At 49.2% G+C, this 16925-nt stretch overlaps 1 protein-coding gene across 1 annotated transcript in view; it reads right to left on the minus strand.

Annotated features, from left to right (window-relative positions):
- The window catches only part of LOC147905902 (uncharacterized), a 97317-nt gene that overhangs the window by 17260 nt on the left and 63132 nt on the right, over positions 1 to 16925 (minus strand). Inside the window, exons 6-8 of the mRNA XM_087379862.1 lie at positions 12973 to 14381; positions 12366 to 12616; positions 12181 to 12271 (exon numbers count right to left, since the gene is read on the minus strand). Coding sequence (XP_087235988.1) covers positions 12181 to 12271; positions 12366 to 12616; positions 12973 to 14381 — 1751 coding nt within the window. The remainder of the gene's footprint in view (positions 1 to 12180; positions 12272 to 12365; positions 12617 to 12972; positions 14382 to 16925) is intronic.

Genomic DNA, 16925 nt, shown 5'->3' on the forward strand with positions numbered 1-16925 from the left:
ATCAGTAGTCCAATGACCATAAGCACAAGTCCTCATGTTGATACACATGGATGCTATCATACAAGTCCATGGCTGTTGTTGGCGGAAAAAAGTATGGAGCATAGTCACCTTCCTGGCAAGTACATGATATCTTATATTGAGGACATTGAGTCCACCATGCATCCTAGGAGTGCACACCATTTCCATCTTCATCAGTCTCAATGCTTTCACAACAGTTTTTGTCCTCCATAACATCTCCATTGCTTGAGACATAAAAGCTGAAATATCCCTGGAGGACCAATGCAGTAAAGGCAAAAAGAACTGGACATAGGACATTACAATGGACTGTACTATTCTGAGCCTGACATGAAGAGGCCAAGTAGAAATTTTCCAGTAGTCCAATTTATGTTGAAGTCTTTGGAAGATCCATTTTAACTGCTGCTTTCTAGTGATATGCCATCCAATAGGATATCCCAAATGCTTGACTACATCTTTGGAATGCACCACCTGCCATGGCCAGAGAATAGAATGCCAATCACATTGTTTCAAGGGAAGCAATTTAGATTTGTTGAAATTGACATGCAATCCCGCTGCCAAACCATACAATGATAGGGTGCTCATGAGCATGTGAACTTCCCGGGGAGAATTCTGGGTGGCATAAAGAAGGAATCATCAGCATATGCTTGTGCCACCACAAAAGATGCAGCCCCAAGGATTTTAAGACCAGTCATCTGTCCTCTGTTTGTAAGATGATCAAGATACATTAAGAGGGGATGGGTCGCAATGGCATAAAAGAGAGCACTAAGAGGGCAGCCTTGTCTAACTAATCTGCCCAATGTCCATGACCGAGATAGATGACCCCCAAGAATACACTGAGAAGTAGAGCCAGAATAAAGCCAGTAAACTGCATTTGCTATCTTGGAACCAAAGCCCATCTTTGTCATGATTTGAGAGATAAAATCCCATTGAACAGTGTCAAATGCCTTAGCAATATCCACCTACAATATGAGCACATCTTGATGTGAATACTTAGCCTATTCGATTGCAGTCAAGGCATTGGAGATATTATCATGGATTTGTCTGCGTGGCACAAACCCATATTGATGAGGATGAAGTCCCACATTCAGTAGCCCGTGAAGCCTATACACAAGCATTTTGGCAATGAGTTTGTAAACTACATGCATCAAAGTAATAGGCCTCCAATCTGACATATGGTCACACAGATGTTTTTTGGGCACAAGTTTGACTATGCCATGCTTCCAAGAGTGCCGCAACTGATTTTCTTGCCAGGCAACATTGATCATTTGCAAGAGGATGTCTTTCAAATCATCCCAAAGGAAATATAAAATTCCACCGTAAGGCCATCCCAGCCAGGGAACAATGCATTATCAAGTTCTGTGTCAGTAAAAGGTCTCTCCAAGATACGAGCATCATCCATTTGCACTATTTCAGAAACATATTGCTTTTCCTTTATCTTTTCCTTTTCCAGCAAGTGGCTGCACCTGATTGATTGGTTTGGCATTCTTTGCTCCATTTCTATTTGCTGTCTTAGCCTGCAAATTCTCATTTTTTTCCCGTGTTTGGGGTGGCAAAGCATTGGGAGGGGGCTGATGCAGAACCATCGCATTCAGAGGCTAGATGCCCAAACTTGTGGCAGGCAAAACAAGCTCCTACAAACACACCCCACTTTAATTCAAAATACATTTTCCCCAATTGTACTCCCTCAACTTCAACTGCAATAGAAGGAGGGGTAGGTGTGTCAGTGTCCCAGAGAATGCAGAACCTGTTACGGTTTCCCATGGGCCGTGGAGGGCAAATGACCTGTCCCAAAGAAGCAGCCAGGCCAGGCAACTCTTCACGCATATAATCCAGGAAGTTAACAACCTCAACCCATACAGGACAATGATGTCGTATAAGACATTGGTAATCCTTGTTTGGAGACCAGGGCATAGCATGTACCATCTGCTTCCCATAAAACAGGGGAGAGAACTCAAGTAGCCTCTGCTTGCATGAAGCATCGGATAAATGTATACGAGAGACAAAACTGTCCCAAGCATAATCCATGTCCTCCCGGGTATGCAAAGGCAAGGGATGAATTGCAAGTCTGATTATTTGCTGGAAATGGTGATGTCGGAAATAAGCCTGATTAACATGCAATAATCTACTGGAAAGAGGTGGCAAATCATCCAGTGTCATACCAAGTTGCAGATTCATCCATAATGGGGCATGATCTGACAAGCCCAATGAGAAATCTATGAGGAGATGAGGGCTAAAATCTGCATATTGTTGTGGGTAAAACAAATACCATCTGTCAAGCCTTGCCAAGTATGTAGTAAGTGCATTATGATGAAAAGTATATCCAGACACTAACCCTTGGAGAAGCAGCCATAAATCTTCAGCCTGCACAGAAAGAAGCATGCTATCCCATTTCTGCCTTTCCGATGATAGCATATGAGATCTTGAAGTGGTGTTATCTCTTAGCAGAGGGGAACTATTAAAATCTCCACAGATGAATGCATTAGATCTCCATGGATATTTGCTTAAAGAATCCCATAAAGAAGCCCTCATGGCAGAGGTCTGGGAGGCATAGACTGATGCAAACTCACGAATATCACCATTGACATTACATTGTATGACCAGCCATCTGCCACTGCTGTCATTGAAGGCTAACTGAGGCTGCAGCTCATGTCTAACCATTATGCATACACCTGAGTAGGTATTGGTACCAGCATAATATATATCATAACCGCCAAAGTATTCAGGATGACCAGCCTTAGAGTGTTGATTATGCTCTTGCAAACAAACAATATCTGGCTGCATTTTATGTACATGATTCCAGAAAAGCCTCCACTTTGAGACATTGCAGAGGCTCTGTACATTGTATGTAAAGCACTTAAGTGTTTGATGAATGAAGGTATATACAGAAAAGTATAAGTATGAAACAAGATATCAGAGAGGCAAAGCCTCTGCCTGCATGGGCTGCATGCCTTCATGATCCAAGAAAGATATAGCATTCTCCTCTTCTTCAGAATCACATATTTTTTTTTTGCCGAAAAAACAGTGCTAATTATATTACTTCGAGAACAAGATACAAAAGGTCAGCTTGTAGCTGACGGGCTGCGTTCACAAATCGGACACAGCCCTAAAAGGTAACAAAATAAATCACTCTCTCACGGCGGGATAAGGCGAGTGTGAATGAACAGCCATCGGGGTGGTGAGTAGCGCCACCGAAGGCCCTGCGAAGTCTGCTCGAAGAAGAGGCCCTGTGTGTCCCAAGCCCGGAGGAAGCGTCTCCGCTTCTCCCGACCGGGACCGGGAATCTCCCTGAATCTGGTCCCACTGGCCTCTGAGGGTATGAATAATCTCGCTCCAAATATCAGTCATGATCTGGGCAGTCGATAAGGAGGTGACACCGAGGATCTGCGCGCAATGCGAGGTCCAAATGTGCCACCCTGCGATGCTGCTAATAATCTCCCAGACTGGCTGCCTCTCCTGAACTCCTGTATCAGCCTCTGCTAGGTGCTGCGGGATACCCTCAAGCGGCCCCCATGTTCCCTGTGTGATAAGGAAAGTGGGGTTCTGCTGGCATGCCTCGAATAAGTGATGTAGACCAGGTGCGGTGCTGCACCAACAGAACGCGCCCCAAGTGATCAAACCTAGCTCTGGTGCTGCGCGAGTGAGAATCCCGAAAGTCCACCTCCACACTTCCTGGGCGTGAGTGCAGCTCCACAGGCAGTGTTTTGGTGACTCTTCAACCTCATGGCAGATCTGACAGCGTCCGTCCTGGCCTATTTGTCTCAACCAGCTCCCCACCGGAAGACCTTTGTGGGCGAGAAGCCACAGGAAGTAGGAGATCTTCCGCCTAAGCCGCTGGGTGGGGGGGCGGCTCTGCATCCTCCCAAGAACTCGCCTGCCCAAAGTCGTGCTATAGGCAAAGAAGGAGGTCGGCCCCTGTCCTGTCACAATCTCTGGCCAACTCCACTCTCCTGGGTCCCAATCAAGCTCTGACAAGGCCCGCCCCTCCCAGAGCCAGAGTCGCCAAAGCTGCATCTGATCCTGCTCAATGCTAGGATCGGTACGCCAGACCTTTCCCAAAAGGCCTACGACCCGAACCCTCTGCCATGGGAGTAGGGGGTCGATGAGTGCATCCTCTCTCCTGAGTCGTCCATCCCCCATAACCGCGAAGAAGGAAATAGAGGAGTCGTCCATACGTCCTGTGACCACCAGTGGGATGCCACGGGGGGTGAACTGTCCCAGCCAACGGTCGTCACCAGGCATGAGGATCTGAGGCTCAGGTGAAACCAACCAATCAGCTGGGATCGCGCCGTCGATCTCCGTGCGTCTCGCCTGGGCTCCACGTGCACCTCCAGCTGCGTCTGCGAGATCAGCCGTCTCCAAATGTCTGTACGTGTCCCTCCAAAATCGAAGGGACCGGGCTGGCCCCCTCATCCAACCATCCCACCTGATATGTGATCTCTCCCCCAACTGAAGGCCCTCGGCATCTCTGACCTGATCATTCCAGATAAGTGGCTGGCGATCGATCTCTTCCTGACAACGGGGAGGGGACTGAATGAGACTGAGGCGGAGCCGCCTCCAAACCATGAGGAGGCTACGAACGAGTGGGGAACGGGGCTGAGTGAGCGGGGCGGAAGTGAAGATCCACCTGAGGGACGGGAGCCACTCTCCACCTCGGCGCGGGACACAAGAACCGACCCCCTGCTGAAGTAGCATCTTCCACGTCTGCCCCCCCGGGGTCAAACCGCGGATGACTAACTTGCCTAACAAGGCCTAACTCTGCAGCTCTGGATCGATGACCCCCAGGCCTCCCTCAGCCTGCGGAAGAATGACTGTCTGCCAAGCAACCCTGGCTCTGGTATCTCTGAGGCCATCCTCCCCGGACCAAAGGAAGTTCTGAACCAGCCTCCTAAGCTGTGCCACGCTGGATCTCGAGAAACACCAACAGGAGGCCACATACCAAGCTGTGGCAAGGACTTGGTTGACTACCAAGGCACGACCTGCAAGGGAAAGCTTAGCAGTGCTCCAGAAAGCCAGCTTCCGTCGGATGGAATCTAGCACCGGGAGAAACTGCTGAGCTGGCGTGATGTCCAGGCCGACCTGAAAACCCAGGTATCTAGCTGTCTGTCCCCGCGGGATCCACCTGAAACCCAAAAACCTCCCCCACTGAGAACGCGCCCCGGGGTCTGTGAGAAAACCAACTGATTTGTTCCAGTTGATTTTCGCACCAACAGCTGAACAGAAGACCTCCAGGGCCATCCTCACCCTCTCCAGCATCAACTCATCGTCTTGGACATACAGGGCTGTGTCATCCGCGTACTCCGAGTCCAAGAGCTCCGTGTCCTCCCGGAGGGGAAGGCGAACACCTCTGATCCCTGTAGACCTCGCCCGAAGGTAGTAAGTCATAGCCTCGGCGAAGAAGAGAAACAGGTAAGGAGCAAGGGGGCAGCCCTGACGCACTGATCTCTCCAAGCTAAAACGCTCACCCATCCTGCCTCCAATGATGACTCTGCTAGAAGCTGTCCTGTACAAAGCTGAAATACCCTGAATCCAACCTGCTGGGAAACCTAGCCGCTCCAGAGTCCCCTCCAGAAAGGACCAATCCACTCGATCGTAGGCCTTCTCAAAGTCGAGAAGTAGGATGGCAAGGTGTGATCCGCTGTGCTGAGCCCACTCCGCCGCCTCTGAAAAGGTGAAGACATTATCCAGGATACTGCGATCCTGGACAAAGCCTGTCTGAGTGTCATGAATGAGGTCTGGAAGTAGAGGCCGAACTCTGGCGCTGATCATCTTGGCGAGGATTTTGTAGGCAGTGGTAAGGAGAGTGATCGGGCGCCACTGACGGATCTCCTGTCTATCTCCTCCCTTCGGGATGAGGCAAATCAGTCCCGAGGAGAGGCTCTTTGGCATATAACCGCTGCTGAAAATCCTCTGAAGAGCTGCTAGGAGGGGCTATTGGATCTGGTCCCAGAAGGAGGTGAAGAATGCCCGGGATAGCCCATCCTCACCTGGGCACTTCTGTCCATCGATGGCCATCAAGGCCTCCAGCATCTCATCCGTGGTAAACGGTGCCAGCAACGTCGCCTACATGCTAGGCTGGACCAAGGAAGGAGTGTGCCTCCACACCTCCTCACGGGCACGACGAGTACGAGGAGCAAGCGGCTCCTGCTCGAAAAGGGTCCTGTAGAAGTCGGTGGCCAACCCCAAGACCTCTCCCGGATCCGTAACGATGTGTCCCTCCGCTGTCCTGAGACTCCGAAGCTAATCACCTGCAGCTCTCTGGCCATGTGTCCTGAAGAACTCCCTGCACATCCGGTCACCCTTCCGAGCCCAGAAGGAGAGAGAGGCGTGATAGGAAAACTCTGAGCGACGCTGGAGTGTCTCCTCAAGAAGGGCTCTGGCTCGAAGGGCCTGGATCCGAAGCTCCTCCGAGCCCGGGGATGCCTGCTGGAGTCGCTGAATGGAGGCGAGGTCCCTCTGAAGAGCTCTCTCTCTACCCCACCACTCCTGTCGAACCTGTAGGGCTGCGAGCTGGCAAATCTGGCTGGACTCCTGCAAAGCCTGCGCCACCGAATCAACCAGATCCGCGCACTCGCCCCAGTCTCTGTCCCAAAGACTGCAAATACTGCTGCGCACGTCCTCCCTCGAGAAAATGGAGTCGGGAATCCGGCATGAGCGGGGGGGAAGGGCCTGAGCTGCCGAATCTAATGATAAGAGCACAGGCGCATGGTCGGAAAGTGTCGTCCCTGGAACTATACCGGCCTGACCGCCTCTGCTAATGGCCCAATCACTAACATAAAATCTATCCAGCCTCTCCAGGAGTCTGCCTCCTTCCCTGCGGAAGTCCCACGAGAAGTCCAAGCTCCCATGCCAACGCCGGAAGGACGGGTCTCGCCAACAGTCCCTTCCTCCTGTCGCAAAGATAAAAGAGTCCCAAGCGGACTGCTCTGCCTGAGACATACCTGTAAACTCCGGTCCTCTGCCCTGCTGGTCCTCCAAGGTCTCCAGATTGTTGAAGTCACCTCCAACAATCCAGGAATCCAAGTCTGGGAGAATCCCTGTAAGTGTCCTCCAGAAGGTGGCTCTACAACGGAGATCTGTGGGAGCATAAATGTTGAGGATTCCAACTCTGGAGCCCTCCAATTCCAGGCCTACCCAAAGGGCACGACCTGGTATCAACGTGCCATGACCGAAAACTCCCTGGGCTAGCTGCTCTCCCACGGAAGTACAGACACCACCACTCCTCCCCAGTGCGCCGATCGAGGGCTCCCAATAAGTGTGAGAGCGACCAGGGAGAATCTTCCCGCATCTATGGGAGTGAGACGCCGAAAGCTTGTGCTCCTGAAGCAGAAGTACATCCAAACGACCAATCACTGCTGGCTGAAGTTCCTGTCTCAAAATGAGCTTCCTAGGACCACGGGTGCCAGAAGAGTGAAACCCGTTCACATTCCAGGATACGAGGTGTAGGCTCATGGTGAGGACTGGGAGGCTGCGAACAACTGTCTGCTCGCGGTCGAAGTCGAAGAAGAAGCTGACATTTCGGAGTGGAGGCGCTGGCGCTTATGGAAAGGTTTGGAGGGGGAAGCGGGGTCGTCCTGCCCCTCCTTCAACACCTTCAGCAAAGGCGAGAGGCCTTTGGTACCATGAACGAAAGCTTTCTCGAGCCAGCTCGAGATCTCTGAGGTGGACATCCCGTAGAAGGCACGGAGTTTCTGAGGAGTCCAGGCTCTGACATCTTGGGGGAGGGGCCAAGACAGGGGGGGCCTGAGGATCACAATCAGTCTGAAGCGTTTGGTGGCGCAGCGCCACCGCAGGCGCACGTCACCCTCGGACCACTGAGTCTCGAGAAGCTGCCCACCGGACGGGCCTATCCAGGAGCAAACCTGAGCATGCGTCTGCTCCCTGAGAGCCTCCCAGACCGAGTCGTCTGTCCAGGTCTCGGTGCCGTCGCTAAGGAACGTGAAAGCAAAGCTAGGGCCATCCCTAGGGGCCAAGGCGGCTATCTTCCCATCCGCCCCTTTGCGGAGCAGGAAGATACTGATCCTGAACCCGAGATGATTGTTGCTCTGTCAGGATGACGCGGTAGGCATCTGGAGAGGGAGGGACCGTCTGGGCCTCCGGTTCCGGGCAGGGAGCCGCCATACCGCCAAGACAAACTGCGAGGCTTCCGATGAGGAAGAGGCTGCCACCCAAAAAAGGGGGGGGGGGGGGGGAGAAGCGGGAGGGTGGAGCCTGGGTGTGGCGGGAACGGAGGTGGCGCGGGGTGGAGGCGTGGAGGCGGAGAACGGGTGAGGTGGGGAGGCGGGAGCGGAAGCGGGGGCGGGGGAGAGGCGGAGCGGGGCGAGAGGGCGGACGGAGGGGCGGGGTGGAGCGAATGGGCGGGGGGAGGGGGGGCGGGGGTGAAGGCGGGAGGGGAAGGCGAGGGTGGAACGGGAGGGCGGAGAGGCGAGAGGGGGCGGGGGCAGGAGGCGAGGGGTGAGGGGGCGGAATGGGAGGCGGGGGTGAGCGGAACGGTGGAGGGCGGGGGTGGAGCGTGGCGAGGGGGGGCGGAGCGAAACGGGGGTGAGGCGGGGAGTGAGGGGTGAGGGCGGGGGGGGCTGCGGTGAGGGGGGGGAGAGACGGAGGTGCGAGGGGGGGGGGTGAGGACGAAGGGCAGGGGTGAGGCGGAGGAGGGGCGGGTGTGGCGAGGGAGGGCACGGTGGCAGCAGCGGGTGAGGGGAGGTGAGGGCGGAGGGGTAGGGGCGGGAGAGGGCGCGAGGCAAGGAGGGGCTAGGGGGAGGTAGAGGTACGGAGGGGGAGGGGAAGCTCGCAGGAGCTCGAAGAGTTGTTCTCGATTGGCAATGAGTTTCAGAATCACATATGGGGATGCCCTTCTTCAAAACCCCCACCCAATTTTGAAGGACAGGAGCTGAAGTGGAAGCCTGTCCTGGTGAAGGAGAAGAAGCATCCACCAGATTGAAAGGGGCGTTGCTTCAAAACAACCACCTTCTTAGGCTGTTGAAAACCATCCCGATCTGTTCCCACAGATTCCTTCATCTTCTCTTTTTCTTTTTCTTTTCCTTTTCCAGCAAGTGATTGCACCTGATTGATTGATTTGGCATTCTTTGCTCCATTTCTATTTGCTGTCTTAGCTTGCAAATTCTCATTCTTTTCCCGTATCTGGGGCGGTAAGGCATTGGGAGGGGGTTGATGTAGAACCATTGGGCATTCAGAGGCTAGATGCCCAAACTTGTGGCAGGCAAAACAAGCTCCTGCAAACACACCCCATTTCAATTCAAAATACTTTTTTCCCAATTGCACTCCCTCAACTTCCACTGCAATAGAAGGAGGGGTGGGTGAATCAGTGTCCCAGAGAATGCAGAACCTGTTACGGTTTCCCATAGGACGCGGAGGACAAATGACCTGTCCCAAAGTAGCAGCCAGACCAGGCAATTCTTCGTGCATATAGTCTGGGAAGTTAACAACCTCAACCAATACGGGACAATGATGGCGTATTAGACTTTGATACTCCTTGTTTGGGGACCAAGGCATAGCATGTACCATCTGCTTCTCGTAAAAAAGGGGAGAAAGCTCAAGTAACCTCTGCTTGCATAAAGCATCTGATAAATGCACCTCATAAAAGCCTCTAGATGCAATATATACTCCCTCTACAAAGAATCCTCCAAGGATGGACTTAATCCACTGTCCGACATCACTGGCTGCTGGGATTCTTCCTGGAAAGAAAATTATAACCGCGGTTTGAGATAACTTTCTGAGAGGATTCACGAGGGAGGGCAATTTCAATTTGTACGTGACCTCTAGAACTGGTTTGCCCCATTCCTGTCGTGACTGTTGAAAGTCATCCTTGAGAGTATCAAACACATATTGAGCTTCCATAGTAAGTTCAGCATCTTGTGTTGCAGGCTGTGAAGAGCGGCGCTTAGCATCTGCAGATCTTTCTTGTCGAGCATATGTACTAACATCCCAACCTGAAGCCATGATTGAAATACGACAAGGCAAGAGGGACTGTACGGAGAAGTATAGAATCAGAAGTAAGCGAGACACAGGAGTGTACGGAAAAGCACGGGCGCGAGAACTCGGGACTGTACGGGAAATGTACTGGATTGTACGGACCAGAGCAAACTGTACGAAGGTACAGATGAGGCTGTACGGAAAAGAGCAGATTGTACGGAAAGAGCAGACTGTACGGGGAAGAGCAAACTCTACGAAAACAGGAGGTAGAGCTGTATAGATGTACGTAAGGTGCAAAAGGGCACAAAAAGGACTGTACGGAAATGCACAGAAGCAAGACCCAGAAATCGTACGAAAAGATGCGGGATTACATAGACTGTACGGAGAAGCCTGGATTGTACGGGGACTATTTCAACGGGACTGTACGGAAAGGCCTAGATTGTATGGAGATGCAAAAGGGGACGAAAAGGACGGTACAGTACGGATATACCAACGAGGCTGCTAGGACGCACAGAATGCAGACTTCAGAAGGGTACGGCGATGCAAACAGCCACGGATATGTACGGCCGTACGGAGTCGCGGACAATAGGGGAGCCTGTACAGGAATCCTTAGCGAGGCTGGAGAGCAGAGGCCGCTACCACACACACACACACACTACGCGCAGACACACACACACACTTTTCTTTTAAAAAAGTAAAATCCAGTGCAGTGTATTTATATTCTCATAAATTTACAAGATGGGAAGTCTCCAAAATGGAGAGTATCCCAAATATCAGAAACATAAAAAGAAAAGCTCTATGCAAGAAGCATGTATATCACCCTCATGGCAGGCATCATATAAGGATTGCCACAATGAGGCTCGGAAAGATTCATATGACTTGTGAATCTGCCGACCCAAGTATGCCAAATTATGCTCACTCCAGATTGTCCAAAGAGCCCAATATCTCACCCATGAGAGAAATAGTGAATAGTGAGACAAAGACCTCATAAATCTGCCAAATAACCAAAAATGTTTCCCAAATCTGTGACTCAGGAAACGGAGCCGAAGATGATCTGAAATTCTCCCAAGGAGGTTCCTAGAACATAGGCAGTGCCAAAGCAAACGAGGGACAATCTCTGAAGGAGCCTGACATCTAAACATGTGGATGGTGTAATGTGACATTTGGTAAGTGTCACACACACACTTTTTTTTTTTTTGGTAAAATCCAGTGCATTGTATTTATATTCTCATAAATTTACAAGATGGGAAGTCTCCAAAATGGAGAGTATCCCAAAGATCAGAAGCAGAAAAAGAAAAGCTCTATGCAAGAAGCATGTAGATCACCCTCATGGCAGGCATCATATAAGGATTGCCGCAATGAGGCTCGGAAAGATTCATATGACTTATGAATCTGCCGGCCCAAGTATGCCAAATTATGCTCATTCTCCAGATTGTCCAAAGAGCCCAATATCTCACCCATGAGAGAAATAGTGAGTATTGAGACAAAGACCTTATAAATCTACCAAATAACCAAAAATGTTTTCCAAATCTGTGACTCGGAAAACGGAGCTGAACACACACACACACACACACACACACACTTTTTTTTAAAAAAATACATACACACACACTTTTTTTTTTTTTGTAAATCCAGTGCAGTATATTTATATTCTCATAAATTTACAAGATGGAAAGTCTCCAAAATGGAGAGTATCCCAGAGATCAGAAACATAAAAAGAAAAGCTCTATGCAAGAAGCATGTATATCACCCTCATGGCAGGCATCATATAAGGATTGCCGCAATGAGGCTCGGAAAGATTCATATGACCTGTGAATCTGCCGACCCATGTATGCCCAATTATGCTCACTCCAGATTGTCCAAAGAGCCCAATATCTCACCCACGAGAGAAATAGTGAGTATTGAGACAAAGACCGCATAAATCTACCAAATAACCATAAATGTTTCCCAAATCTGTGACTCGGGAAACGGAGCCGAAGATGATATGAAATTCTCCCAAGGAGGTTTCTAGAACCCGGGCAGTGCCAAAGCAAATGAGGGACAGTCTCTGAAGGAGCTTGACATCGTAAACATGTGGATGGTGCAATGTGACGTTTGGCAATTGTGATTCCCATTGACAATGTGCCCACGCGCGCGCACACACACACACACACACACACATACGCGCACACACATTAACTCTGTGTTAGGAAAAACATTAATGGAACAAATCTAAAGAGCAAATAAGCCTTTTACTTGATGAACCATGGAGCAGCACTGGCACTTGAAATTCAAGACTTGGATCCGTTTTTCAAGTCGTGGGATGAACATTATTTCTAAATAGTACCTACCAGAAAGAAAATCATCCGTTTGTCAGAGAGAAGGAAGAGAAAACAGAACTGTTCAAGAATAGTCATTAAACATACATGAGATTTCCTCACTTTTCAACTTCAGCCAATTGAGATGGATCGCCTTTGTACTCTTTCAAAACGGCAATATCGTCCTTTGTGGGAAGGGTACGATAGAGCACGTTAAGAACTTCACTGGTCAAAACGTTCTTATCAATGCAATGTAGAGCCTTGCAAAGTTCAGGAAAAGGCTTCCGTAAACTTGATAGTTGTATGCTTACATTGTGTGCTCTCTTCATGTCTATAACATGAACTCCCAATGACTTCTTTTTTAGTGACAGATTCTGATATAACATTTTAAACAGCCTTGTCAATTCCAAAACACAGAGTTACCAAAGAAAAGCACTGAGAAAAGCAGTCTGACAATTTTCAATTCTTTCACAGGAAAAGTGTTCTATTTGATTTCCAGCTATCTCTGAGCTGCAGATGACATCTTCAAAGTAAACAACCAACGTGGCATAGAATTTAGCCTAAATATACTCTTGATAATCCCTCCCTTATTTGTATAAAAGCCTGATTTATTTTTTAATGGCATGTTTCATTGAGTATGAGGAGCCCTAAAAAATCATTATCATTTGCAGAAACTGGAGCTACAATGTTCATGACTCTACACTCCCTTGTGACTGAGAAAGGGATGAACCTTTGTAACTTGTCCTTGCAACGGTACAGGATTTGTTGCAAATAGAGATTCAAGTTGTTTCAAGTCCATTGTAACAGACCCTGTGGCTGTGTTCTTCCATACAGTTTTCTCTGCCAAAGTGCCAGATATCTTACACCAAATCAATTGCTTCATTTTTGGCTTTTTTGCCTCTGGTATTTTTGTCAGATCTCCCTGAAGATTATCTCCCCAATGATTTGACATTGGTGAAAGGGACCCACTGGATTCCCTTTTTGGTGACTGGGGTGATGGAGGTGGCGGCGGTGGCGGTGGTTGTCTCTGTAACTGTGATTTTGGTACCGGGGGCGGTGGTGGAGGTGGTGGTGGAGGATGAGGCACAGAGGGGGGCCATGCAGGTAGTGGATTTGTTTGTAGTATCAGTGAATTTGGAGGTGGAGGTGGAGGTGGAGATGGAGGTAAAGGTGGAGGCAGCTGTGGCCATATTTGCAGTACTGGTGAGCGTGGAGGTAGTGGTGGTGGTGGTGGTGATGGTGGTGGTGGTGGTGGTGGTGGTGGTTGGGGGGGAGGAGGTGGAGGTGGAGGTGGAGGTGGAGGTGGAAGAGGTGGAGGTGGAGGTGGAGGCAGTGGTGGACAAGGGGAAGAAGTCTGGTTTACAGCATCAGTTGAGCAAGGTAATGAAAAGCCTGGCAAGGAAAGATGGGTCAGAAACTTATCGACAACTCTTGGTGCCTGTTGCATGGGATGTGCAGAAAATGACTGTGTAACTTGCAGAAACCTGACACCTTCCTCACACTCAATCGTCTCTAGTGAATGTATGCCCTTGTTACACAAATCCATAGATCTGCAGCTGGTTTTCTCAGTGTTAACACATTTTTGTGAAGGGTTTTTAACTGAGTGAGAAGAAATCACCGGTGCTATCTTCTGAATTTTAGATTCACTTTTGTCTTCTGTCAAAATCTCCACTGCAAGGTTTGTTCTCAAGTCTGTCTTGTCATAGAAGTTGGCAACTTGGTCTTCTAGATTATGTAATGTTATGTCCGTTTGACCAATGGTCTTCTGAGTGGCCTGGGAAAGACTGACACTTTTTTCACAGTCCTTTAATCCGGACAAAGGAATGCCTTTTTTGCACAACTCCATGAATCCAATCCTTGTGTGGTCAGTAGAGGCATAAAAATGTGAAGGTTTGTAAAGATGCTGATCCAAATTTCCCAGATTTCCAATGGAATGAGGAGAGATCATCGAGGTTACACTTTGAGATTCTTTATACTCATTACTGCCTTCTGTTGAAATTTGTATTGGCAGCTTCCCTTTCAACTGTGTCTTCTTGCTAGTATGAGAGTTGGATGCTTGCCCTTCCAGATCATCACAAACCATGTCTGTTTTCAAAATAGTCTTATGAATGTCATCCTCAAGAGAAAATACAGAGAGTGCTGCCCATGCCCCCAAACGTTTTTACCTGGCTCAAATATTGAGCTGATGTCTTATTACACAAGCTCTTCAACTTTCAGTACAACTATCCAACATTTATTCAATAATTTCCTATATGCATGGCCTGATTAAAGATTTTCATTTTCCTTTTGTCACAAAACCCTTACCTTGGTTTTTCTCTGGCGTATCTCTCAGAATTTCTCTTGCTTTGGTTTTTCTCTGTGCATATCTCCCAGAATTTCTCTTGCTTTGGAATATATCTGCCCCAGTCAGTTTGTCTTCTCTTCTGTCCCCTGTCCCTACAGCTCCTTTCAACCAACCCGCCAAACTGACACGCGGTACATGGGGATTTATCTCACATAGGCTTCATAGGGTAAGCGTTTTTGTAGCACTAAAGGTCCTCTCTTTTTGCATTAAATGACACTTTGGGTGGAGGAATAGTTCATCATATCATTAACTCTAGGTTAAGATCCCCCTCGCTTTCCCTCCTCTGCCCCCTTTCTTCGTGCTCTCTCCTCTTCCCCTTGAAGCCTAGCAATGGTGGCTAGCCTTCATTCTACTAGTAGTGATCACAATACTAGGATAGTCCAATGACCAAGGGAAGCATCGAAGAAGAAACAGAAATACAAGTACCTCCCCTGGTGCCCAAGGCGGGTGACCAAAAAGTATGCCTTGAGAGAAGCTTACCCGACTTGGAACAATCCTTGACATCCAGTTTGTGTTTTTGAATCATGAGTATATCAATGGGACCCCTAGTAACACCTAGACGAAGTTGGTTACGAATAAGCTGCCTACGGCAGTAGTGAGGTATACCCCCAGACCCTGAACATTCCAACTGACAATCCTCAATGGCGAGAGGAAGAGTTCGGATGAAAAACCCTATCCAACTTGGTAGCGGAGATATGCCTCTCTTGGGAAAGAATCCTCCTATCAAGAGGAGGGAAGTCAACTAGGAAAAGCACTCCCACACCTGCAGAAGGGGAAGCTCTATCCACAATGATCTGAACAAGATGCTCCCCAAGTATAGAGGGTACAAACTCCTCTAACTCAAACTCTGCTATGTCTACTAGAACTGCAAAAGAATTCCTGAATGAGGCGACTGGCGCAGGTGTGCGGAGGATCCTTGCGGATGATGGAGTAGAAGCTATAACCCTCTTGCCTCTGTCAAGAGGTAAAGAAGGTGAAGCAAACAGGGAAGGGGGCTCTTGACTGACCTTGGCCAAATAAATGTCACTAGAACGGACTACGGCCCAAGTTTCGGCAATGAGTTGCTCCAAAGATGGAAGCTCCTTCACGGGAGCATCTAAGGCGACAGAAGCAACATCATCCGCACAAGGAACTAGGACATGAGTATCTCCTACTTGTAAGGGAGGGTCCGTGGTGCCGTGAGAAGCCTCCTGAGGTGGAACTGGCTCCGCAACTCTGATTGGCACCCAACGATCATAGTTCCCTTTAGAGCTCAGTGGATCATTCTTTTGATTGGTGGACATAAGGTTGGTCTCTTAAACCTCTATGTTTATGGAAGGAGCTGCCTTCTTAGCCATGCATTGCAGAGTCTTGGATCATTGGGGGTGATTTCAACATGGTTGAAATGCCCACAGACAAAAGAGGTGGTAGGGAAGGTGGTTTACATTCCCTAGAGAGAGCAGCCTAGGATGCCTTCCTTTTTCAGTACAGTGGTAGAGATGCTTGGCATGATGATGCTTTTCACACTCAGCCACAATCACTCCTTTTTTCTTGGTCGAACATGAGGTTGCAGATGCCTATCCATGCATAGATTGGCAAATTTTATGTGGATGATTGGGCTCTGGACAGCAGAGGTGGGACAATATGCATTATACCTGGGGTGTCCATTTCATATCACTTTCCTGTTGTTTTGTTTGTTTCAGATCCTCATGTGAGGAGTCGCTCTGCCAATATCAGGATTCCAGATGCATTCTACACAGAGGAGGGCCTCATAGAGGTAGTGTTGCACACTTGGGAATCTCACATGCATGTTGGGCTGCTTTCCCTGTCAAATATAGCAGCAGCCCTCTCAGAGATTAGCAATTTTTATCCCTCAGTTACTCGATTCAGGAGAGTTATGATCCTTAAGTTAGAGATAGGTATCTGCTAGCAGTTGGCTGGCGGAAACCTCTGAAGAGCAGTTGGCTGCTTTTCATAGGGAAGATCAGAAGAGGCCTATAGATGCTTGGATTCAGGAGCGCCTTGCTGCAGCAAGGGCTCAATAGCAGTCATTGTTAGATCAAAGGGCAGAGTATGCCTTTCATGCCAAGGAGTCATTTTGGACTTAGACGGGAGGTAGGGTCAACGAGCAGTTCTTCTCTTAGTACTTAATTCTGAGGTCAGCAGATTGGTGGTGTCGAGGACTTAGAGCAGCGGGACAGGCTGGTTTCAGGGAGGATCATGGGGCCATGGACCACATTCTCGCACTCAGATGTATCATCGAGGAGGGCATGGAAGCAGAGGGTTTACTGTTGCTTTGTGGACTTCCGCAAGGCATTTGACACAGTTTCAAGAGCACGCCTCATATGATGCCTGCAGGA

Source organism: Dipteris shenzhenensis, chromosome 1, assembly GCF_047967505.1.
Source record: "Dipteris shenzhenensis isolate YYH24624 ecotype China chromosome 1, Dip_SZ_1.0, whole genome shotgun sequence".
NCBI lineage: Eukaryota > Viridiplantae > Streptophyta > Polypodiopsida > Gleicheniales > Dipteridaceae > Dipteris > Dipteris shenzhenensis.